The sequence below is a fragment of the Orycteropus afer genome, unplaced genomic scaffold (genome assembly GCF_000298275.1).
Source record: "Orycteropus afer afer isolate SDZICR_OR568_19922 unplaced genomic scaffold, OryAfe1.0 scaffold00134, whole genome shotgun sequence".
NCBI lineage: Eukaryota > Metazoa > Chordata > Mammalia > Tubulidentata > Orycteropodidae > Orycteropus > Orycteropus afer.
Window position 1 is genome coordinate 5384854 of NW_006921721.1, and position 27191 is coordinate 5412044.

The 27191-nt window shown below is 38.1% G+C and overlaps 1 protein-coding gene across 1 annotated transcript in view; it reads right to left on the reverse strand.

The window, feature by feature from the left end:
- Window positions 1-27191, reverse strand: part of NEK5 (NIMA related kinase 5) — a 351943-nt gene that overhangs the window by 55764 nt on the left and 268988 nt on the right. Inside the window, exons 16-20 of the mRNA XM_042781570.1 lie at window positions 26906-26986; window positions 26283-26351; window positions 21159-21285; window positions 13820-13945; window positions 12170-12307 (exon numbers count right to left, since the gene is read on the reverse strand). Of these exons, the coding sequence (XP_042637504.1) occupies window positions 12170-12307; window positions 13820-13945; window positions 21159-21285; window positions 26283-26351; window positions 26906-26986 (541 nt within the window). The remainder of the gene's footprint in view (window positions 1-12169; window positions 12308-13819; window positions 13946-21158; window positions 21286-26282; window positions 26352-26905; window positions 26987-27191) is intronic.

The window sequence follows — 27191 nt, forward strand, 5'->3', positions numbered from 1 at the left end:
ATACCAGAAAGATGTTTACTTGTGTTTTATTGACTATGCAAAAGCATTTGATTGTGTGGATCATAACAAATTGTGGATAACAGTGAGAAGAATGGGAATTCCAGAACCCTTGATTGTACTCATGAGAAACCTGTACATAGATCAGGAGGCTGTCGTTCAAACAGAACAAGGGGACAATGCCTGGTTTAGAGTCAAGAAGGGTGTGCATCAAGGTTATGTCCTTTCATCATACTTATTCAATCTATATGCTGAGCAAATAATCTGAGAAGCTGGCCTATATGAAGAAGAACATTTCATTAGGATTGGAAAAAGACTTATTCACGACTGGCAATATACTGACAACACAACTTTGCTTGCTGAAAGTGAGGATGACTTGAAGCACTTACTGATGAAGACTGAAGAATACAGTCCACAGTATGGATTACATCTCAATATAAAGAAAAAAATCCTCACAACCAGACCAATAAGTAGCATCATGATAAATGGAGAAAAGATTGAAGTTGTCAAAGACTTCACATTGCTTGGTTCTACAATCCAGGTCAATAGAAGCAGCAGTCAGGACATCAGATGTATATATAGTACTGGGCAAATTGGCTGCAAAAGACCTCTTTCAAGTGCTGAAGCACAAAGATGTCTCTTTGAGAACTAAGGTGTGCCTGACACAAGCCATAGTATTTTCAATAGCCCGATATGCATGTGAGAGCTGGACAATGAATAAGGAAGACCAAAGAGTTCACGCTTTTGAGTTGTGGTGTTGGCAAAGAATCCTGAAAGTACTATGGATTGCTAAAAGAACTAAGAAATCTGTCCTGGAGGAAGTGCAGCCAGAAGGCTCCTTGGAAACGAGAATGGTCAGACTTCGTCTCACCTATTTTGGTCATGTTGTCAGAAGGGACCATTCCCTGGAGAAGGATGTCATGCTTTGCAAAGTGGAGGATCAACGAAAGAGGGGAAGCCCTGAATGAGATGGATTGACACAGTGGCAGCGGCAATGGGCCCAAGTATAGCAAGGATTATGGAGCTGGCACAGGACCTGGCAGTGTTTCATTCTGCTGTGCATAGGGTTGCTATGAGTCAGAAAGGACTTGACAGCACCTAACAACAACTACTACACTGTAGGAGATTTCTAAGAAGCCAAAACAGAAATCACAATGAGACTTGCCTGGGATGGCCTGGGGAAATGTTTCCACTCCTAATCAAAGACTTAAAGTTATATTCCTCCCTATCAATGAACTGATCAGTAGAGCATAGGCCTTTTGATTTCGAAAACTAGTTGATAAAATCTTAAAGGACTAGATTTAGATTGGGCAAAATAGGAGAAATGGTAGAAGTATGAAAGAAAACTTGTTGTTGTTGTTATGTGCCCTTGGACCCGACTCATAGCGACCCCTCCTTGGGTTGTCGAGGCAGTATCACTACGGAAGTAGATTGCCCAACCTTCCTTCCAAGGAAACTTAGGACTATTAAAATAAACTTTATCTCATCTATAATTATGTTTTGTGGTATACAGATCTTTAGGTAATTTTACTGGTATTCAATTAATAAATACATGATATAATTTAAAGTGCATATAGTTTTGTATTTTATGCAATATATAAAGGATATACATAGTCACATCTGTCAATTTTTGTCATTTCAAGGGCTATAATTATAAGTGATGTGTGACAGAGACAATGTTTAAAAGGTTTACAAAAAGGAATTTATTTAGTATATCTTGCTAATGTTTAATGGTTTAATTTATGAGAGTTTTAGGAGCTTTAATGTTCAATAGCATATAAAACAAAGAATTTGGTTTCTCATTAAAATAACAAAATTTTCTTTGATTATTACATTGAAAAATTAATTCATTCTTTGTGCAATCTGCCTCAAAGACCAAGATTTGGCTTCTCATTAGAATAGGATTCCTATGTCAAAACAAATTGCAAAATTAAGAAAAAAAAGAAAAAACTTTTTTAAAAAAACCTTTTTTTTTTTAACTTTTAAGATCTTCTATTTAAAAATCTTAAGTGTCATTTCTTGGTGATCTATGATAAACTCCTGACAATTTAGAAACTTTGTGGAAAATCACAGATTTTTCTTGCTTTATAAAGAAAGGAGAAAGTGTCAAAGAAAAAAAAAGAGTTTACTTAATATGTATATTGGAACTTAAATTTTAAAGCACTTGGGTTTGTGGAAGGCTTTGGTCAACAGTGGGAACCATAACTTCATTTTGAATCTTGACATAAGTTCAGACTCTGGTTGAATTCTTTCTGACCTTCAACACTGTGGCTTCAAGTTCCAGGACAAACCTGGAGAGGGGCAGTTTGCACTCTGGAAGAGTGTGGTTGAAAGTAGATTATACTCACACAAAGAACAAGGGGACTTGCCTGAATGTGTCCTTTTCTAATTTAAATTAAAGTTGGGGTTCTGGTGCTGTTTTGTAGCCACTTTGTGGCTAAGGCTCAGGCCACATGGTCATGAATCATATCTGGACCACCACCTAGTCAGATACTAAAGGCTCAGAACTAATCTTGTAACCCTTTTCTATCTTCAGTTCTGTATGTATCCCAATCATGGTCCTTTCCCTCTTTCTGTGGTCCCTCCTGCAACAGTGATGAGTCGATCTGCCACCAGTCATGATTTTGTGATGATTCCCTTTGTTTTCAATCATGTATCATTAGTCCCTTGGCTGTGCCTCAGCAAACTCCATTCAGTTTTCTGTACTGTGCACATGCTAATGATTTACCTCATCCTAGATGATTGTCTGTTTTGTCTTTGTTCTGTCAGTCTTAATAAAAGTGTCTTTACTGAACCTGTTTAAATCTGCGGTCTCTTTTCTCCCAGTACATATAATAAATTACATGCAACATGTTGTGAAATCAAGAAAAATGCCTGATTCTATTTTTGGGTTAAAAATTTATGTTAGTGTTTCCTCTTACGTTCTTGCCTCAGCTTAATTTTAAATCTTACATCATCAAAGCCAATAATTTAACTGGAAAATTAATATTGTTTGTCCATGGAGTTTTCTTTTATTACATTCAGGTGATTAAAAACTTAATAATCTTGGCATATTCTTAATGTATACTGACTATATGGTATTACAGGGAGGTTTTCTGGTGCAGTGCCTAAGACATTTGACAGTTAACAAGAAGGTGGAGGTTCAAACTTATCCATTCCACAGAAGGAAGATGGGGCAATCTACTTCTATAAAGATTTACTATCTCAGAAACCCAATGGGGGTCATTATGACTCAGAATTGACTCAATGGCAGTAAGTGAGTGACATATCTCAAAATTATTATGTATTATATCTGAAGCTTTTAAAAAATAAGGTAAATCATTATATTTAGAGATATTCCTTTAAAGTTTCTGAACTGACTTTATATGGCTTTCCATTGCTTTTATAATTAACTTCTTTAAAAAGTATTACAATTATTGTAAGTTAATTGTGGCAATATTAACTTTTGCCATCCGTAGGTAGGCTTTGCTTTCCTGACTTGTTGATTTGTTGACTTGTTGACTACAGCATTCCAACAGAAAGACAATATTGAGCTTATGAAAGGGACTGTGATATTTTGAATGTGGACACCCCACTAGATTGAATTAAGATTTTCAAGATTCTGTGTCAAGGTATAAGTTCACAGATTGTGGCTGACCCAGAATGGTAAGGAACAGAAATTAACATAAAACTGAATAAACTAAAGGATTACTATAGGTTTTATGTGGGAATACTTTTGGTGTTTTAAGGTTCTATATTCCAGATAGAAGAAACCATTTTCCTCCTTTCTCCTAAACTATCTAATAGGCTCATTTTATCTGAAGATTTGGACTGGTTCTTGTTAGGCTCTTAAGTGTGAAAAGAATGTAAAATTAAAATCAGAAATCTTTGTAAAAATTAGAAAAATTAAGAGATGAAAAATGCTTACCATAGACTATTTTATAGTGAGCATAGTGCTGTTAGTTACTGAAATAGGTGGTTCTTGCATTAAAGAAAATAATCAGACTTTAAATGGATTTAGGCAACATAATTCTCCAATAAAAAGCTTCTATTGATAAACTTAGCAAAGTTATAAAGACCATAACTAGAGAAGTATCTGAAATTTGAGTTATAACTTTAAAAAATAAGATGTTAGGTTTCCTGTTAATTCCCCAAGGAGAAGTTTATTTTTTCATAGATGAACTTTGCTATGTCTATTAATACACAGTCTGAGGTTTTACAGAATATTGTTAGACCTGAGACACATGAAAACAATTATTAATGATGCTTATATATAAACAAAGCTTTCATAGGACTTGCTTCTTGGTACAGACCATAGAGTCTTGGTTTTGTGGGTTATTTCAGACAAGTGGCCTAATATCGTTATTGATGTCTCCATTACATCTCCTAGTTCACTGTCCAAATTTCTGGCTTTCATGGAAGCTGGAGTAACCCACACAGGCCACTGCCCTTAGGTATCCTTTCGAACCTTGAGCTTTGGAAAAAACGTGTGCCTAAAAGCCACTTTTGAATGAAACAATGATTCAGATAAACTAGTAAGACCATTTTGTTCTGAAGGTTATGCTTTTTTGAAGAATTCAGTCTGTTTTAAGAAACAGACTTCAAAGATTAGACTGGGAACTATGTTTAGGGTAATTAGTAATTATTTTAATTGATCTTCAAGACAATATTGTGTGAGATGACTGTCTAATGTTTATAATCAATATGTTATACCCCTTGCTATGCAAAAAAAAATTACACACCTTGAAAAAAATAGATTCTGAGAGGAAATTAACCTCAAACCTTGAGTCAGCCTTTTGAGAAACCAAATGTTTCCTCCAAAGGGCCCTTTCCCTGCACTTACCCTACTTTAAAATTACAGAAGTAGAGTAAAAGAAGACACTCTTATAATATTGATCAAAGAATTTCTATGGAAATTCATGATGAGGAGAGGAAAATGTGTGAGGACACACTAAAACTGAGGCACCTTAGTCTAACTAAATGATGGACATAAGATTTGGCTCAGATTCAATTTTACATTAGGCTCTACTTCTGTTTCTGAGAAAGTGACTCATAACTGTCCGTTGGTAAACAAGACAGGGGCAGCTTGCTCTTGAGAAAAACACTTAGTATATTTTAAATAGATTAATCAAAGATCCCCAACAACAGGAGTCCATCCTGTATTATCTTCCTAATTATATATTTTCTACAACACTTAACTGAACATTTTTCTTCTGCTTTTTGTTGTTCAGAAGGACTTATGCCTTAGGCCACCTGGACTTCAGATTGTCTTGCAAATGTCAACCAATAGGTACTATTAATCCTTGATAGTATTTTTCACAGGCGAGAGAGGCCTTTGATAAACTAGACTCCCCAGGCCTGCTTGATTTCACCTCAAAATATTATATATATTGGAGGAGACATCAGTTAAAGGACTCTTTAGAACTCTGATGGAATAGATCAAACTTTGCCCTCTTTTAATCTATATGTAGCCAGACTGGAAGGTGTTAAACCTTAGGTCACAGCTTAAACAAATACTCATTTGGACTTGCCAATCATCTGAAAACTTAAAAATTGAAGCTGAAATGCCCTAGAGGGCAGAAGCAGATGAAGCTTTCCCAATGTCACAGACATTGTTATATGCATGCCATTGAGGTCACTGTACTTTGTTGAAATCTTTATTGCTTTTGATTTTGTTTTGCATTGACAACTTGGGTTTGTTGACTGGTAAGATGGCATTGTGCCTAAGGCATTAGACTGATAACCAGAAAGCTGGTGGTTCAAACCCACCAGCCACTCCTCAGAAGGAAGACTGGGCAATCTACTTCCATAGAGATACCATCTTGGAAACTAAAGGAGGGGTGGCTAAGAATTGGAACTGACTTGATGGCAGTGAGTTTGGAGGTTTTTTTGGGAAGACTATCAATATATTTTTACATTTATTACTTTTGTCTCATATGCCTTTACAGTCTATAGACTAATAGTTTTTCCTTAGTGAATGAATGTTATTAAAATTATTGCTTTGGGCAAGTTTTTGAAATAGTTTTATTCTATCACTTACATATTACTAATTTGTATAGGTAAACCTTTCCATATGTTTTAACCAAAAAAAACTATATTTATTTCATTAATATTTTAATCTATACTATTGACTGGACCAATGACTGTCATTGTAATTGTTATTATTGGAATTATCAATTATTATATGAAAGTTAATTCTAATGTAATTTCTCAGAAAGCTAATATGCTGCCCAAGTATATGTTGTTGCTGTTGTTAGGTGCCATTGAGTCAGCTCTGACTCATAGCAACCCTATGTACCACAGAACAAAACACTCCCTGGTCTTGTGCCAGCCTTACAATACTTGCTATACCTAAGCCCATCATTGCAGCCACTATGTTAATTCATCTCATTGAGGGTCTTTCTATTCTTTGTTGACCCTCCACTTTACCAAGCATGATATCTTTCTCCAGGGAATGGTCCCTTCTGATGACATGACCAAAGTAGGTAAGACGAAGTCTGGCCATTCTCATTTCCAAGAAGCGTGTTGGCTGTACTTCTTCCAGGACAGATTTGTTAGTTCTTTTGCCAGTCAATGATACTTTCAGTATTCTTTGCCAATATCAAGAGTATCAACACTTCTTTAGTCTTCTTTATTCATTGTCCAGCTCTCATATGCATAAGAGGTAACTGAAAATACCACTGCTTGGGTTAGGTGCACTTTAGTCTTCAAGGAGACATCTTTACTCTTCAGCACTTTAAAGTGCCCAGTGCAATACATTGTCTGATGTCTTGACTGCTGCTTCCATTGGTGTTGATTTTGGAATCAAGTAATATGAAACCTTTGACAACTTCAATCTTTTCTCCATTTATCATGATGCTTCTTATTGGTCCAGTTGTGAGGATTTTCATTTTCTTTATATTGAGATGTAATCCATACTTCAGGCTGTATTCTTCTATACTCATCAGTAAGTGCTTCAAGTCATCCTCACTTTCAGCATGCAAAGTTGCATCATCTGCATATCGCAAGTTATTAATGAGTCTTCCTCCAATCCTGATGCCATATTCTTCTTCATATAGTCCATCTTCTTGGATTATTTGTCCAGCAAACAGGTTGAATAAGTATGGTGAAAGGATACAACCCCGACACAATCCCTTCCTGATTTTAAACCATGCAATATCCCCTTATTCTGTTTGAATAACAGTCTCCTGGTCTATGGTGGTATCTACGGAGCTCTAAGGAGCCAAGGAGCTCTGGTGGCATAGTGCCTAAAGCATTTGACTGCTAACCAGAAGGTTGGAAGTTCAAACCCACCAGCCATTCCACAGGAGGAAGACTGGGCAATCTACTTCCATAAAGATTTACCATCTAGGAAACCCAAAGGGGGTCACTATGAGTTGGAATTGACTTGATGGCAGTGAGTTTGGTTTTGGTTTCATTTGGTCTATGTACAGGTTCCTCATGAACACAATTAAGTGTTCTGGAATTTCCATTCTTCTCAATGTTATCCATAATTTATTATGATCCACACAATTTAATGCTTTTGCATAGTCAATAAAACACAGGTAAACATATTTCTGGTATTTGTTTTCAGCCAAGATCCATCTGACATCAGCAATGATAGCCCTCATTCCACATCCTCTTCTGAATCCACCTTGCATTTCTGGAAGTTCTCTGTCAATATACTGCTGCAACCATTTTTTAATTATCTTCAGCAAGATTTTACTTGCATGTGATATTAATGATAGATGGGAAGAAGGAAGGTGACATCCACTTCTCAAAGAATTGGCCAGTGAAAATCTTATGAATAGCAGTGAAACACAGTCTGATATATTGCTGGAAAACTTTATGAATAGCCCTGAAACACTGCTCAATATAGTGCTGGAAAATGAGCCCCTCAGGTTGGAAGGCACTCAAAATGGAACTGGGGAAGAGTTGCCTCCTCACATTAGAGTCAATCTTAATGATGTGGATGGAGTAAAGCTCTCAGGACCTCCATTTGGTGATGTGGCATGACTCAAAATGAGAAGAAACAGCTACAAATATCCATTAATAATAAGAACATGGAATATACGAAATATGAATCTAGGAAAATTGGAAGTTGTCAAAAATGAAACGGAATGCATAAAGATTGATATCTTAAGCATTAGTGAGCTGAAATAGACTGGTTTTGGCCCTTTTGAATCAGACAACCATATGATCTACTTTTCCGGGAATGACAAACTGAAGGGGAATGGCATGGCATTCATTGTCACAAAGAATGTTTCAAGATCTATTCTGAAGTACAATGCTGTCAGTGATAGGATAATATCCATACACCTACAAGAAAGACCAGTTAATACTACTATTATTCAAATTTACACACTAAGCACCAAAGCCAGGGATGAGGGAACTGAAGATTTTTACCAACTTCTGCAGTCTGAGACTGACCAAACATGTAATCAAGATGTGTTGATTATCACTGGTGATTGGAATGCAAAAGTTGGAAACAAAGAGGAATCACCAGTAGCTGGAAAATATGGTGTTGGTGACAGAAATAATGCTGAAGATCACATGATATAATTTTGCAAGACCAATGACTTACTCATTGCAAATACCTTTTTTCAACAACATAAATGGAGGTTATACACATGGACTCACCAGGTGGAGTACACAGGAATTAGACTGAATATATCTGTGGAAAGAGTTGATGGAGAAGCTCAATTTCTTCAGCCAAAACAAAGCCAGGAGCTGATTGTGGAACAGACCATCAACTGCTCACATGCAAGTTCAAGTTGAAGACAATGAAAGCAAGTCCATGAGAACCAAAATATGACTTTGATTATATCCTTCCTGAATTTAGACACCATCTAAAGAATAGATTTGAGGCACTGAACACCAATGACCAAAAACCAGAGGAATTATGGGATGACATCAAGAACATCATCCATGAAGAAAGCAAAAGGTCATTCAAAAGAAAGGAAAGGAAGAAAAGACCAAAATGGATGTCAGAAAATACTCTGAAACTTGCCCTAAAGCAAATGGAAGAAATGACAAGAAGATTTCAAAGAGCAGCTCAAGAACACAAAGTCAATTATTATAATGAAATGTGCAAAGACATGGAGAAACCAAAAGGGAGGAACACATTCAGCATTTCTCAAGCTGGAAGAACTGAAGAAAAAATTCCAGCCTCGAGTTGCAATATTGAAAGATTCTATGGGCAAAAATATTGAATGATGCAGGAAATATCAAAAGGAGATGGAAGGAATACACAGAGTCACTGTACCAAAAAGAATCAGTCAATCTTCATTCATTTAAGGAAGTGGTATATGATCAAGAACCAATGGTACTGAAGGAAGAAGTTGAAGCTGTACTGAAGGAATTGGCAAAGAAGGCTCCAGGAAGGGGCGGACTACCCATTGAGATGTTTCAACAAGCAGATGCCATGCTGGAGGCACTCACTCATCTATGTCAAGAAATTTAGAAGATAGCTACCTGGCTAACTGACTTGACGAGATCCATATTTATAGCCATTCCAAGAAAAGGTGACCCAATAGAATGCAGAAATTATCGAAGAATATCATTAATATCACACGCAAGTAAAATCTTGATGAAGATAATTCAAAAACGGTTGCATCTCATGTATATAGACAAGATATAGTCTATGGATGGACTTGAGTCCCACTTTAAGGTCTGTAGCCTAACCACAGCCCAATTAATTCTTCCAATGTGGCCCCATGCCATACTTATCCTCATAATATCATCACTGAAGACTGCTTGCTATAGTAACGTATGGTGAAGACATTAGATTGTCCTGGCTATCAAAAAGGATTGTGTCTAGAGTCTTAAAAGTTTGTCCCCAAAAAAGCAGCCATCTAAAGGAGTCATCAACCAATCCATGCAGAAGAAAGCACACCAACCTAAGTGTGATCAAAGTATTTTAAATAAAATCTATGATCAAGAGGAGAGAATGTATGAGAGCTTAAATTCTAAAGTACTTGGTTTACGGAAGGCTGCAGTCTTACAGCAAGAATCGAACTCCATTTTGAGTCTTGATGTAAATTCTGAAGCCATTTGAGTTCTTTGTGTTACTTCCCCAACGTTTGCTGACCATTTGAGTTTAACAATGTGGCTATGCTTAGACAAGTTCCAGGCAAGCCCAGGAAGGGGCAGTTTACCTCAGAAAGAATGTGATTGAAAGTAGATTAACTAGCATGCAGAAAGATACTTATACATGAACTAGGAAACTTGCCTGGGCATGTCCTTCTTACATTAAGAACTTACCTGGGCATGTCCTTATTGATTTACTGAAAATAGCCAATCCTGTTACTTTTTAAACCTTCAATTATGTACGTCTCTCAGTCATGGTCCTTTCCTTGATTCCGTGGTCCTGCTACCAGTTATGTTTTGTGATGATTTCCTCTGTTCTCTATCATATATAATGAACACCATGATTGTGATTTAGCAAACTGAATCAGCCACTATACTGGGTGCATGGTGATGGTTGCCCTCCTGCAGATTAGTGCCTTTATTTTTGTCTTTGTCCTGTTTCAGGCTTAATAAAAGAACATGTTTGAATCTGGGGTCTTTTTCCCTAGCACAGTGGTTAGATGCCATTGAGTAGCTTCCAATTCAAAGCAACCCCACATACGCAGGTAGAACTGTGCTCCATAGGATTTTCAAGCCACGACCTTTCAGAAGCTGCTCTCTAGGCCTGTCTTCCAAAGCATGATGGTGTGGGTTCCAGTTGCCAACCTTTTGGCTAGTGGTCAACACTTAACCATCTGTGCCACCCAGACTCTTACAAAACCACTGTTGTTGTTGTTGTTGTTGTTGTTAGGTGACTTCAAGTCAGTTCTGACTCATAGCAACCCCATGTGACAGAGTAGAATTGCCCCATAAGGTTTTCTTGGCTGTAATATTTACGGAAGCACATCACCAGGTCTTTCTCCCACAGAGTCACTGGGAAGTTCAAACCACCAAACTTTCAGTTAGCAGTCAAATGTGTCAACCGTTTGCACCATCTGTACCACTCAAGGACTCCACAAAGCCATAAAAACCAAAAACAAACGCACTGCCATTAAGTTGGATCCGACTCATAGTGACCCCCTCCTTGGGTTTCCGAAGTGATAGCACTATGGAAGTAGCTTGCCCAGCCTTCCTTCCAAGGAGTGGCTGGTAGGTTTAACCACCAGCCTTCTGGTTAGCAGTCAAATGCCTTAGGCACTTGTGTTAGACTGAGTTCTCTAGAGAAGCAAAACCAGTAAAGCTTCTATATACATATAGAGAAAGAGAAATTTATCTTAGGAAAATGGCTCACATACTTATAGAAGCTGGCAAGTCCCAAGTTCTTGGAACAAATGTCAAGCTGGACACTTTTCCCGACTCACGCAGCTGCAGGGGCTGATGAGCTCAAGGTTGGCAGCAGTATACCGGCTGTTGACTCCAACGAATGACAAATCCAAGATCTCCAGGCCAAATGGTGGATTGTCCGCTCACGGACAGTTGTACACAGCACAACAGGATCCTGATCCACAGAAGAGTGTCTCTTCTCCCAGAATGTCTATAAATATATTGTAAGTAGGCCGCATCCCTAGGGAAACTCCCTTTCAACGGATGGCTGCTCAATACATATACATCCGATCCCATCATGGGAATAACCCACATCACAATTGCTTAAACCACACAGAATTTTGGTCCAGCCAAGTTGACATACAGCTCCAACTATCACAGCACTACACCACCAGAGTTCCCCACAAAGCCACAGTGCTAGTTATTTAGCTTTTCATCTGATGTCAACTGATAACATTAAAGAAAATGACCCTACTCTCCTTGGAAGTTCTTATCTTTTGTTAATAGCATTTGGAACAGGCTTTGGCAAAGCAAATCTACTTCTGAAAAAGCTAGACACTCTCCCAATTGAAAGTACTTTTATTGCCTTTCTGCATTAATGAGGAGTTCTAGTAGTGCAGTGGTTAAGTATTTGGTTGCTAATGGAAAGATGAGCAGTTCAAATACATCAGTTGCTCTTTGGGAGAAAGATGTGGCAGTCTTCTTCTGTAAAGGTTATAGCCTTCGAAATCTTATGGGGCATTACTGCTTTGTCCTATAGGGATGCTATGCATCAGAATCAACTCAATGGAAGGGTTTCCTACATTTATAGTCTTTGTAAAAATTTCTCAGGCGATTGATTACATTCTTAGAAAGAAAAAGAAAAAAAAAAAACCCTACATACCAAATTTTCCTTCATTTGCAGAAAATGAGCTACTCATTAGACGTGCTGCTGCCAAGATATTCATTAAGGTTCTTGGAGCTTCATGCTGCCATTGTTTCCTATTTTGTGGAACACCTTCAATTACAATAACTTGGCCACCTGAAGAGGAAACTGTGTTAGCAAATAAAGTAACATTTCTTCTTCATTCGCATTTTTATAAAATCACAGAATATTAGAACCTTTGAGGTAACCTAATTCCATGCCTTCATATTATTCATAAAGAAAGTCAGATACAGAAAAGTTAAGTGACTTATTGTCATGTAACTGATGGGTAGCAGAGTCAATTTTTGCTTTGTAAATGGACATTTTTGGTGTGTTAAGATTTCTATTCTATTTGCTCATTTTAAATCAGATTTCTTATTGTCTCATTGACTTAGAATAAATTAAATTGTATTGCTTCTGTAAACACTTTCCTTCTTGGAATTTTGATGATTCCAGTACTTTATCTCAGTGTAGATATAAATCAAGTCAATTCATACATTCATAAGTACTAATTTCAGTGATATACTTACATAACCACTGTACCACCAGGGCTCCTCTACATAACTTAATTTCTTTATAACACAGGTATAAATTTTAGCTCTGCTCCTAGCCCCACGTTTATCAAGAAGAACATGGGAAATAGTAATAAAAATCTTCACCCCTTGTAGAGGTAATAGTTTTCAGGAAGTTGCTATGAAACCTCTTCCAAGGAAAGGCTATGTCAGAAGCTTCAAATATAAATGGAGGAATATAGCTTCGAAATATCATCATATCCTAAACACTCCTAATATTCAAATAGTCCACTGATTTATAAAACAATTATATATATAGTGTATGTGTGTGTGTGTATTTTTCTCATTGTTAACTCTTTAAATCTTATGGGATAGCTGTTAAATTTACTCCAATTTTATTAATGAAAAAACCAACCCTAAGAAGTTATGAGGAAGTTACTGCATTAGCACTAGAAGGCAAATGAAGTCTACTGCCATTCCTTCTACACTCTCTCCTAACTATGAGGAAGGTGGTATTAGGGATTGAATATTGAAATATTGAATACTGAAATCCTGGCCCTTATATCTGTGGATGTAATCCTGTTTGGAAATAGGGTTTTTTATGTTAATGAGGCCACACCAGCATTGGATGAGTCCTCCTAATCACTTCTGAGTTACAGAAAGAATAGACACAGAGAAACGCAGACAGGGGCAGACAGACACCAGGTAAGGATTGTCTACAAACCAAGGAACGTCAGCGAACACCAAGGAGTCAAAGAACACCTGGGTTGTTAACAAGGGAGGAATAGATATGGCCGAGACCCTCATTAGGACTTTCAGCTTCCGTAACTATAAATAAATTGTTTTTAAAGCCCCCTACTGGTGGTATTTATGTTATAGCAGCACTAGGTAACTAAGACAAGTGGAATCCTGGATTTTTCATTGCTAGGAGAATCTGGATAATTTGCAGGCCAGCCTCTCTGGAGGCAGGGAAGAAATAAAGCAGTCATTGAAAGATATTTGATTCAAAATCCATAGAGACTGTATTCAAAAGTAAGAACTATCACATCAGGGTGGGCACTAGCAACATACTGGCACTGGGGCCTGGATCTTTTATGCTAACTGATGATAGTTTCACCTGCAGGTTTGCTGGGAAAGATGGAGGTGACATCGGCCGCTGCCATCATTTGCAGCAAGGTCTGTGGAGCTCCAGCATCCCATTGTCTCTTGTTTTCTGCAGCAGCAGCTTCCTGAGTGGGCAGCTCTGAGTGTAAGAAAATAACTCAGTAAGTCAGAAGCAACTGGTATGACCAATGTGTACCACATATTCTTAGTAAACCTGTCGACAGTTCATCAGCTGGCCAGCCCTTCAAGATAGAGAAAGCTCCCATCCTTATTCTAATACAGATTGTAATTTAGAAGACTGAAAGTAGAAGCAGGTTTGAAAATGGTTTCACTATCCTCCTTAATGTTTCACTGACCAGTCAACATATCCAAATGTTAAAGAAGTCATAGTAACACAAAATCCTTTACTTTAGTTCATATCCATGACAATGCAATCTATTTTCTTATTTAAAAGATCACTTGTATTGTTTTTTCTTTACGTATTACTATGTTTTCATCATAAGGAATTTGAAAAACAGATAAAAAGAAGAAAATAAAAATTACCCATAGTCCTACTACCTATAGACTATTAAAATTTCTATTTTTTCTCCTGCATATAGTTTTTTGCTTTGTTTTGAAATCAAAATAGTGATGCATATCACTTATCCTTTAAGAACTTACTTTTTCAATTAGCAATATAACATTTTGAGGTTATGAAATATTCTTTTTACATAGCCATTTTAAAGCCCACAGAGTATTCTGTTTCATGCGTGTATTATAATTTACACCTACTCCTCACATCCTGACTATTTTGTTATCCAGCATTTTGTGTTTACAACAATAGTAGAAAAAAAAAAATCTATTGGTATATTTTGTGCATTAAAAAGGAGACAAGAAATAGCCAGGTGATGGGGGCGAGGTGGAAGACGAGGTTTGCAAGAGGGAGCAAGGCCATGTGGCCATCAGTGGTTAGTATTACCTGGGTCAGGGAAAGGAGCCAGGCCTGTGGGAGTGTGGGGTGGGGTGGGAAGTGCATGGAAGGCAGAGGAGGCCAAGCCACTGGAGTCTTTTCTTCCAAAGAGGCCTCTTTGCCACCTCTGCAGCCTCCACTGGCCACAGGTAGCCAAGACTCACCTGCCCACAGGCCATGGAGCCAGTTGCCATTGAGGCCCATCTCTAGGACAGTGAAGTGGAAATGTGGAGAGGTGATGCACCAGGGTCACTGTGGAGGCCTGGAGCTCAGTGTAGAGGCCTAGAGTTCAGTCAGGTGATGGTAGGCTCCTGCTACTCCAGAGGCAGGGGACAACTCCTGAACATGCCCCTCCCAACCCCCAAAGGCTCTGTAGTGGTAGGAAGGCATGGTGGGGAAAGGGGGTGCCTACCACACCAAGCATATCCTTAGACACCTGAGCACCCATTGGGTGGTGAGTGACTATGCAGGAAAGCTGGTGCCAAAGACTTCTTAACACAACGTTGATTGTCACATAATGATCTGGTCTTTGGAACCTAATCATGTTGATAAGTGAGATTAGATGTATTTAACTAATTCTGTTTTGGTGAACCTCCTGAATTACTATGCCAGAAATGACAAACTGAAGAGGAATGGCATCACATTCATTGTTAAAAAAGACAATTTTAAGACTATCCTGAAGTACAACCCCATCAGTGATAGGATAATATCCATATGCCTACAAGGAAGACCACTTAATATGACTATTATTTAAATTTACACACCAACCAATGTCAAAGATGAAGAAATGGAATATTTTTAAGAAGTTCTGCCATCTGAAATTGATCAAACATGCAATCATTAATGGAAACTGGGATGGGAAATAAGAAAGAGTAGTAGTTGTAAAATATGGCCTTGGTGACAGAAATGAAACTGGAGATCAAATGACAGAATTTTGCAAGACCAATGACTTGCTCCTTGCAAATACATTTTTTCAACATAAATGGCAACTATACATGTGGACCTCACAAGATGGAATACACAGAAATCAAATCAACCATACATATGGAAAGAGATGTTAGAGAAACTCAGCATCATTAGCCAAAACAAGGCCAGAAGTTGAGTTTGAAATAGAACATAATTGTTCATATGCAAGTTCAAGTTGAAGCTAAAGAAAATTAAAACAAGTCCGTAAGAGCCAAAAATATAACCTGCCTTGGTTCTTAGTGTTGCTATACAGAAATACCACAAGTGGATGGCTTAATAAACAGGAATTTATTCACTTATAGTTTAGGAGTCTAGAAGTCCAAATTCAGAGTGCTAGGGGCTAGGTGAAGGTCCCTTGACCTTGGGCTTCAGCTCTGCCTATTATTTCAGGCCCACTGGAGCTAGAGGCTTCTTCTAACTCAGGAAGCTGCAGGCTACTGAGGTTGGTGAATCCAAGATTGACAGGTAAAATGGCACAATCTCAAAATCAGCAGGCAACCCGGTAGACTGCTGGTTCAAGTCCAGGAACTATCCTGAGATCAGCAGGCAACACGCCAGGCCACTGGGATGAAAACTCAGCCAAATGCAGGATCCAGATGTGTTAAGTATACAGTACTAAGTAGAGCAGTATACAAAGCTTCTCCTTGTATAGTGGAAGGAGAGCACAATCTGAAGGCAATTACTTAGCTACTCAAAGCAAATTCCACCATGGAGATGATTACAATCTCATCGTGGGAAAAAACTACACCCAGCTGCCCAACCACTCAAAACCATGGCCCAGACAAGTTGACACACAACGTTAACTGCCACATCTCCTGAACTTAGAGACTATCTCAAGAATAGATTTGATGCATTGAACACCAATGACCAAAGACCAGACAAGTTGTGGGATAATATCAAAGACATCATACATGCAGAAAACAAAAGGCTATTAAAAAGACAGGAAGGAAAGAAAAGACTAAAATAGATGTCAGAAGAGATTCAGAAACTTGCTTTTGAACTTAGAATAGCTAAAGCAAAAGGAAGAAGTGATGAAGTAAAAAAGCTGAACAGAACATTTCAAAGTGATATTCGAGATGACAAAGTAAAGTATTGTAATGAAATGTGCAAAGACCTGGAATTAGAAAAACAATAGAGAAGAACATATTTGGAATTTCTCAAGCTGAAAGAAGTGAAGAAAAAAAAAATCAAGCCTCAAACTACAGTATTGAAGGATTCTATGGGCAAAATATTGAATGACACAGGAAGCATGACAAGAAGATGAAAGGAATACACATAGTCATTGTATAAAAAGAATTGGTCGATTTTCTACCCTTTTGGGAGGCAGTATATGATCAAGAACTGATAGGACTGAAGGAAGAAATCCAAGCTGCACTGAAGGCATTGGAAAAAACAAGGCTCTAGGAACTGATAACATACCAACTGAGATGCTTCAACAAACAGATGCAACACTGGAAGCACCCATTCATCTATCCCAAGAAATTTGGAAGACAGCTACCTGGCCAATCAACTAGAAGAGACCCATATTTGTGCCCATTCTATAAAAATGGCACAAATGAATGTGGCAATTATCAAGCAATATCATTAATATCACATGTAAGTAAAATTTTGCTGAAGATAATTCAAAAACTGTTGCAGCAGTACATCAATAGGGAACTGCCAGAAATTCAAGCCAGATTCAGAAGAGGACAAGGAATGAGGGATATCATTGCTGATGTCAGATGTATCTTAGCTGAAAACAGACAGTACCAGAAAGGTGTGTGTTTTATTGATTACACAAAGGCATTCAGCTGTGTGGATCATAAAAACTTATGGATAATACTGAGAAGAACAGGAATTCCAGAACCCTTAATTGTGCTAATGAGGAACCTGTACATAGACCAAAGGGCAGTCATTTGAACATAACATGGGGATACTGTGTGGTTTAAAACCAGGAAAGATGTGTGTCAGGGTTGTATCTTTTCACCATACTCATTCAATCTGTATGCTAAGCAAATAATCTGAGAAACTGGTCAATATGAAGAACATAGCATCAGGATTGGAGAAAGACTTATTAACAACCTGAGATATGCAGATGACTCAACCTTGCTTGCTGAAAGCAAAGAGGACTTGAAGCACTTTCTGAAGATCAAAGGCTACAGCCTTCAGTGTGGATTACACCTCACTCAACATAAGGAAAACAAAAATCCTCACAAAAGGACCAATAAGCAACATCATGATTAATGGAGAAAATATTGAAGTTGCCAAGGATTTTATTTTACTTGGAACCACAATCAATACCCATGCAAGCAGTAGTCAAAAAATCAAATGACATATTGCTTCAGGTATATCTGCTGCAAAAGATCTCTTGAAAGTGTTAAAAAGCAAATATGTCACTTGGAAGACTAAGGTACTCCTAACCCATGCCATGGTATTTTTAATTGACTTACATGCATGTGAAAGCTGAACAATGAATAAGGAAGACTGCAAAAGAATAGATGCATTTGAATTGTGGTGTTGATGAAGAATATTAAATATAACATGAACATCCAGAAGAATGAATAAATCTGTCTTGGAAGAAGGGCATCCAGAATGCTCCTTAGAAGTAAGGATGGCAAGACTTTGTCTTGTACTTTGGTTATGTTATCAGGAGGGACCAGTCCCTAGAGAAGGACATCATGATTGGTAAAGTAGAGGGCCAGCAAAAAAGAGGAAGAGCCTCAGCAAAATGGACTGACAAGTGGTTGCAACAATGGGCTCAAAAACAAAAGTGTGAGGATGGTGCAGGACCAGACAGTGTTTGGTTCTGTTGTACACAGGGTCACTATGAGGCAGAAGAACAATAACAACACTGATTTTTTCACTATTATAAATAGTAATTTAATGGGCTCATTTGTAGCCAAATTTTCATGGGTGTTTATGATTATTTACTCCAGATAAATTATTGAAAGTGACACTTCTAGAGTATCATTTGCTTTACCAAAACTTTTTATTGTTGAAGTCAAATTTATTTCTGATTTATTCTGTGATTTTTTTTTCTATGTTTTGAATAGCTAGTTCTTCCCTATGCAAAAATTACTTTTACTTCCTTTATAGCACAAACCCCATTGCCGATGAGTAAATTCTGTCTCATAGTGACCCTATAGGGCAGAACAGAACTGCCCAATAGGGTTTCTAAGGCTGAAATCTATTCAGAAACAGACTGCTACATCCCCCATGGAGCAGCTGGTGGGTTCAAACCACTGACCTTTCAGTTAGCAGTTGAGCACTTTAAACACTGCACCACCAGTGCTCCTTCCTTGCTTTATAGGTGCATTATTTACAAATAAACCCTTCAATTCTTTTGGAATTTGTTTTGTTGTAACAAAATGCTATATTGCTAAATGCTATAACATGCTATATTGCTGTTGTTAACTGTTGGCAAGTCAGATGTGACTTACAGCAACCCCATGTGTTAGAGAGTTTTACTGTTCCATAGAGTTTTCTTGGCTGTAATCTTTTAGGGAAGCAGATCACTAGGTTGTTCTTCTTTGGAGCCACTGTGTGGATTTGAACTGCCAACCTTTCAGTTAATAGCCAACTGCAAACTGCTTGTGCCACCCAGGCTCCTTGTAACCATACTATGCAGGCTCTAATGTCGTGTTTTCTTAAAATTGTTAACCAATTGGCCCATCAGCATTTATTGAAATAATCATTTCTTTCCCAATGACTATGATGTCACTTTTCTCAAAAAACTCACTGCCATTGAATCGATTCTGACTCATAGTGACCCCCTTTGGGGTTCTGAAGTGGTAAATCTTTACAGAAGTAGATTGACCAGATGTCACTTTTAGCATACACTAAATTATGATACATAATAAACTCTCCTATTTCACTGCTTTGTCTATTCTGACATCAGTAGCATATTATTTAATGACTATAAATTTCTATAATATACTTTGATATTTGGAAGGGTAACCAAAAACTGAACAAACCCACTGCCATCAAGTTGATTCCAATTCACAGTGACTCCTGTTGGGTTTTGGAGGTGGTAACGCTTTGCAGAAGTAGATTGCCCCATCTTCCTTCAGCGGAGTGGCTGGTGGGTTTGAACTGCCAACCTTCTGATTACCAGAGCTCCTTTTAGAAGGGTAAGTGCCCCTTAATTTTCATTTTCAAACTTTCTTAGCTAGCGAAGAATCACTCGGCCAAAATCCCCACCACATTGCTCCAAGAACAACAAAAAAAAATTTCTATATTCGATTGCAGTATTGATATTGAAATCCATACAATCCAGTTATTCAAGTGGCCTTTAAATATTTCAGTAGTTTTATAGTTTTGTTCATATGTCCTGCATAAGTTTTATAAAGTTTATTCCTAAATATGACACACAACACAGAGTTGTTACTGTAAATGAGATCTGAAGATCAACAGGAAAATATTTGCAATAAATATTATAGACAAAAGTTTAATTTAAATGAGTCTTTAAAAAAAAAACAAACCTAAACATAACATTTTCAGTAGAAAATGAACACATATTTCACAAGAAACATGAGTGTTAAAAATAGGAATAATAATTATATGAAAGTGAGAGACTATTTTCAGTTTCAAACTGAAAATCTTGTTTCTTACTATCTTAAAAAAGGCAGTTTAGAAATACGGCAGCTATATCATTTGAGATCTTCAAGCCACTCTCTCCCCTTCCCAGTCAAACTATGCAAAGAATAGCATACACTCTAATACCAAACATAAGCTTGATGCTACAAAGGGCTGGGCAGAGGCCCCATAAAACCAACTGGTATGGAGTCAACTCCAACTCATGATGACCCCATGTATGTCAGAGTAGAATTGTGTTCAACTCCATAGAGTTTTTGATGGCCGATCATCCAGGAGTAGATCACCAGGGTTTTCTTCCAAGGTGCCTCTGGGTAGATTCAAAACCTTAACCCTTTGGTTAGCAGCCAAGGATGTGTTACAACAGAGCTCTAAATGGTGATGATGGGAATGAAAAGGAGGAGGAAAGCTCCAGAGATATTTCAGAGAAGACATTACCCTGCGTGGGCAGCAGGAACCGTCAGGATAGTGAGGGTTTTAACCAAAATGAAGGAGCACAGGATGAGGAGTAGCTGGGAAGGAAGAATAAGTAAGTTGAGTTTGAGACACTAGCAGAACTTGTCCACAGACTTCCCAGCAGATACTAAGAAAGATGGAAAAGTGTGGAGCCCCTGGGAGAAGGTAGTGCTTAACAAGTGGGTGAAACTGCCCAAAGAAAAAGTGTGAAAGAAAACAAGAGGGCTGAATCTCAGAGCCTGTCAACACTGCAAGGGTGGGAGAGAGGATGAGCATGTTGTCACAGAAGCCCAGCTCCTACAGAGCAGAGAGGGGGCAGGTGGAATGTGGGAGCCAGGGGAGGAGAGAGTTCAGATGGATCACTAGTAAAATGATCTCTTCTCATCTACAACTTTCACAGAACACATACCTGCTCCTGAGCAAAAGAGTTTTTCAGATGCTTTGTCAGGACACTCTTCATGCTGCTTCATAAATTTATCTTCCTTAAACTTCACACCATCCTCAAAGGTCAAAGTTTCATTTAGTATGTCCATTGCCTAAAGCAATTTCATGAGAAAGATACCATATTTTGAAAAAAAAAACAAATTGTGATCCTAGTTATACCATTTAGCCAGACATATAGTAAGTACTGAATATATGTTTATTAAACAAATAAATCAGTGGAGTTTCAAAACTGGAAATGTGCATATGGCAAATGTATTTCATCCAAATGTTTGTTGTTAGGTGCCCTTGAGTCATCTCCGACTCACAGCAACCTCATGTACAGCAGAATGAAACACCACCCGGTCCTGTGTCAGCCCCATGATCTTAGCTATACCTGAGCCCATCGTTGCAGCCACTGTGTCAATCCATTTCTTTGAGGGCCTTCCCCTTCTTCGTTGTCCCTCCACTTTGCCAAGTTTGATATCCTTCTCCAGGGAATGGTCCCTTTTTACAACATGACCAAAGTAGGCGAGACGAAGTCTGGCCATTCTTGCTTCCAAGGAGCATTCTGGCTGCACTTCTCCTAGAACAGATTTGTTAGTTCTTTTAGCAGTTCATGGTACTTTTAGCACTCTTCACCAACACCACAACTCAAAAGCATCGACTTTTCTTTGGTCTTCCTTTTTCATTGTCCAGCTCTCACATGCGTATGAGGCAGTTGAAAATACCATGGCTTGTGTTAAGCAGACCTTAGTCTTCAAGGAAACATCTTTGCTCTTCAGCACTTGAAAGAGGTCCTTTGCAGCAGATTTGCCAAATGCTATATGACATCTGATATCTTGACTGCTGCTTCCATTGGTATTGATTGTAGAACCAAGTAATATGAAGTCTTTAACAACTTTAATCTTTTCTCTATTTATCATGATGCTGCTTATTGGTCCCATTGCGAGGATTTTTGTTTTCTTTATATTGTTTTCTTTATATTGAAGTGTATTCCATACTTCAATCTCCATCAGTAAGTGTTTCAATTCACCTTCACTTTCAGTGAGCAAAGTTGTGTCATCTGCATAATGCAGGTTGTTAATGAGCCTTCCTTCAATACTGACGCCACATTGTTCTTCATATAGTCCAGTTACTCGGATTATTTGCTCAGCATACAGATTGAATAAGTATGGTGAAAGGATATAACCCTGATGTGCTCCCTTCTTGATTTTAAAACATGCAGTGTCCCCTTGTTCTGTTCGAATGACAGCCTCCTGGTCTATGTACAAGCTCCTCAGGAGCACAATCCAGTGTTTGGGAATTCCCATTCTTCTCTGATATCCACAATTTGTTATGATCCACACAATCAAATGCCTTTGCATAGTCAATAAAACACAAGTAAATATCTTTCTGGTATTCTTTGCTTTCAGCCAAGATCCATCTGACATCAGTAATGATATCTCTCACTCCATGTCCTCTTCTGAATCCAGCTTGCACCTCTGGAAGTTCCCTGTCAATATATGCTGCAACCATTTTTTAATATCTTCAGTAAGATTTTACTTGCATGCAATATTAATGATATTGCTCGATAATTTCCACATTCTGTGGGATCACCTTTCTTTGGAATGGGTACAAATATGAATCTTTTCCAGTCAGTTGGCCAGGTAGTTGTCTTCCAAATCTCTTGGCATAGCCGAGTGAGTGCCTCTAGTGCAACATCCATTTGTTGAAACATCTCAGTGAGTATCCCATCAATTCCTGGACCCTTGTTTTTTGCCACTTCCCTCAGTGCAGCTTCGACTTCTTCCTCCAATACCATCGGTTCTTGATCATATGCCACCTCCTGAAATGGATGAATATCAACCAATTCTTTTTGGTATAGTGACTCTGGGTATTCCTTCCATCTTATTTTGATGTTTCCTGCATCACTCAATATATTGCCAATAGAATCTTTCAGTTTTATAACTCAAAGCTTAAATTTCCTTTTCAGTTCTTTCAGCTTGAGAAATGCCAAGCATGTTCTTTCCTTTTGGCTTTCCAACTTCATGTCTTTGCACATTTCATTATAATAATTCACTTTGCCTTCTTGAGCTGCTCTGTGAAATCTTCTGTTTAGCTCTTTAATCTTGTCATTTCTTCCATTTGCTTTAGCTACTCTCTGTTCAAGGGCAAGTTTCAAAGTCTCTTCTGACATCCATTTGGTCTTTTCTTCCTTTCCTGTCTTTTTAATGACCTTTTGCTTTCTTCAAGGATGATGTTCTTGATGTCATCCCATAATTCCTCCGGTTTCTGGTCATTGATGTTCAATGCATTGAATCTATTCTTTAAATGGTCTCTAAATTCAGGAGGGATATAATCAAGGTCATATTTTAGCTTCTGTTTAATTTTAGCTTGTTTTGTCTGCAACGTCAAGTTGAACTTGCATATGAGCAGTTGATGGTCTGTTCCACAGTCAGCTCCTGGCCTTGTTTTGGCTGAAGATACTGAGCTTCTCCATCGCCTCTTGCCACAGATGTAGTCAATCTGATTCCTTTGTATGCCATCTGGCAAAGTCCACATGTATAGCTGCCATTTGTGTTGTTGAAAAAAGGTATCTGCAATGAATAAGTTGTTGATCTTGAAAAATTGCATCATGCGATCCCCAGCATTATTTCTACCTCTAAGGCCAAATTTTCTAACTGCCGGAGATTCTTCTCTGTTTCCAAGTTTTGCATTCTAAGCACCAGTGATACTCAACACATCTTGATTGCAATGTTTGGTCAATTTCAGACTGCAGAAGTTGGTAAAAATCTTCAGTTTCCTCATCTTTGACTTTGGTGGTTGGTGCGTATATTTGACTAATAGTAGTATCAACTGGCTTTCCTTGTAGGTGTATGGATATTATTCTATCACTGACAGCACTGCACTTCAGGATAGATCTTGAAACATTCTTTGTGTCATGCCATTACTCTTTAATTTATCATTCCCGGCATAGTAGATCATATGGTTGTCTGATTCAAAATGGCCAAAACAGGTCCACTCCAGCTCACTAATGCCTAGGATATCAATCTTTATGCACTCTATTTCATTTTTGACAACTTCTAATTTTCCTAGATTCATACTTCGTATATTCCATGTTCTGATTATCAATGGATGTTTGCAGCTGTTTCTTTTCATATTGAGTCATGCCACATCAGCAAATGGAGGCCCCAAAATCTCTACTTCATCCATATCATTAAGGTAGGCTCTATTCTGATGAGGAAGCTCTTTCCCAGTCATATTTTGAGTACCTTCTAACCTGAGGGGCTCATCACCCAACACTGTATCAGACACTGTTTCAGGGCTATTCATAAAAATTTCCAGTAATATATCAGACAGTATTTTACTGCTATTCATAAGGTTCTCACTGGCCAATTCTTTGAGAAGTGGATGGCCTCTTCCTTCTTCCAAGTCTGTCTCAGTCTGGAAGCTCCACCAAAACCAGCCCACTGTGGGCACCCCTGCTGGCACAGCTTCCAGCCTCACAGCAACATGCAAACCACCACAGTATGACAAACCAACAGACAAGTTTGTCTCCCTTAGCTGTTCCAACCCCTCTGCTCACTTCCTGGGCTACCCCCTTCCTGTTCCTGCTGGCCCTGTCTGCCACAGCTCTGACACCTGGGGCTCTCCACTGCCCGCCTTACCTGTTCCTGCTGCTGGCCCTGTCTTCCCATCTCCTGTCTGCCACTGCTCCCTGCTCAAGTACATTCAAATGTACTGCCTTTGATAGTATTCCACTTAAGCTCCATTCTACAGAACTATCAAGGTTAACTCATCTACATCTTGCTTTGAGAATGCAACATACCTAATCAGGTCCCTAAAATTGTTCCCAATACTCCACAGTCAATACTAAAGTGTTTGGTTTTGTTTCAAACATATCAAAGATGGAATAGCAAAGGATGAACACCCTTGTGAGTAAAACTTTCTTGACCTATTCTTTGATTCTAGCAGGCCAATATCTGAGCCTCTTTTCACAAAACTACTACGGCTGTACCACTCCTTGGGTTCCAACCTGGAAAGAAGCCCCAGACCTGCCCCCTACAGCTCTGAGCCACTCAGAGGCCTAGTGGCTAAACAGAGGTAAGTACTACTATGATTACTCTAATAAAGTTTTGTGTAGCAAAATGCTTATAAAAGAAGTGAGAGGAATGATAACATAAACAAAAAAAAGTTAATAAAGGACATGGAGAAAAACTGATTACCAGGAATTATATACACACACACACACACACACACACACATATATATATATATACATACACATACATACATATATACATATATACATACACTCATTGTTGTTAGCTGCCATCAAGTTGATTCCAATGCACAGTGACCCCATGAGTGCAGAGCAGAACTGTACCATCGCATTTAAGGCTGTGCCCCTTCAGAAGCAAATCACTAGGCTTGTCCTTTGAGGTGCTTCTGGGTGGTTTCAAACTACCAACCTTCTGGCTAGTAGTGGAGCACTTAACCATTTGTATCACTTACAAACTCCCACATAAAAGGCAAATTCAGAGAAGGTGAAATGGAAATATGAATCAGTTAATTTTTATGTGTGTTAGTTGGTCTTGGAAAAAGTGGGATAAGTAAGATGTTGAAATCAAATAATAAAATGAGGTTTGGATTTGTGCACTGCATTTATGCACTGTGACAAGAAGAGCCCAAATGCTTAACTGAAGTTTACCCAAAGACCTGTACAAAGTTATCAATAACTAATTAAGACATGAAACAAATGTGTATGGTTTCAGGGTCCTGTTCAATTTTTTAGGTAAAGTATGTTAGGTGTTGACTATGTATCATGCCAAAATATGTACACATCTTGACATGATGTAAAAATTAATATGATAAAATGTTAATATGATATTGAAATGGCTAATTTATAAAACAAAAATTAAAATTAAATAATTCATCCAAGGAAATAACCTCAAAAAAATGGGAGGATAAAAAGTATTTTGAAAGACTGATTTGATCACCAGAGAGAGATCTTCCAGGAATATTTAGGAAAATTCTCCATACAGCCTGTGGAACAATATCATGAAATATGCTATTAAGACACACTCATTTTCTTATACCTACTAACGGAAGTATAGAGTTCATGGCATACCTCTTTCTCTTCTAGGGTATTTTCTTCAAAAATACATGCATCTAAATTAATCTCAAACTTTACCCCTCTCTAAAAGAAAGCAAGAAAAAAAATCTTAGTTTAGCAATCCAACAGTTAAAATTATAACTCCCTCGGTCAATTTTCTTTGACACTAAACTCATTGCTGTCAAGTCAGACTCATAGCAACCCTATAGGGCAGAGAACTGCCCCACAAGGTTTCCAAGGTTATAAATTTTTATAGAAGCAGGCTGCTTCATCTTTCCCCCACAGAATGGCTGTTGGGTTCAAACTGATGACCTTCTGCTTAGCAGCCCAGCACATTCACCAGTGCACCACAAAAAACAAACTCACTGCTGTCGAGTCAGATCCAACTCATAGTGACCCCTCCTTGGGTGTCTGAGGCAGTATCACTACGGAAGTAGATAGCCCAGCCATCCTTCCAAACTGTGTCACAAGGGCTCCATTTTGACATTACTAATACTTAAAACTATTAGTATGATGTTGCAAAATAAGACAATTCCATGTTATAGTAGGAAAAATGGCCTGCAGGTGACCCAGATGAAATGGTGTGGACACCTAACTAGTGTTTTAATATGGAAGCAAAAGACAAAAATGTTTATTACCTTAGCTTTATATTTCTGTTCTGGAATTTTACTTTCCTTTATGTCCTGAAGCCTAATATGGTTCAAGTTTCTTTCACTTTCCTGAAAAGTAAGAGAAAATTAAAATTCAATCATTCAGTGTTGACCAAATAATTACATTTACACAACACAGTATTTACATGGTTTGACCTCTGACGATTGGATGGAAAAAAAATGCCTTTGTAAAGGAACATAAATAATAACTCATTAAGATGGCGGACTAGGCAGAAAGACGGCACAGACCCTCTTCAACACAGAAAAGGGAAAC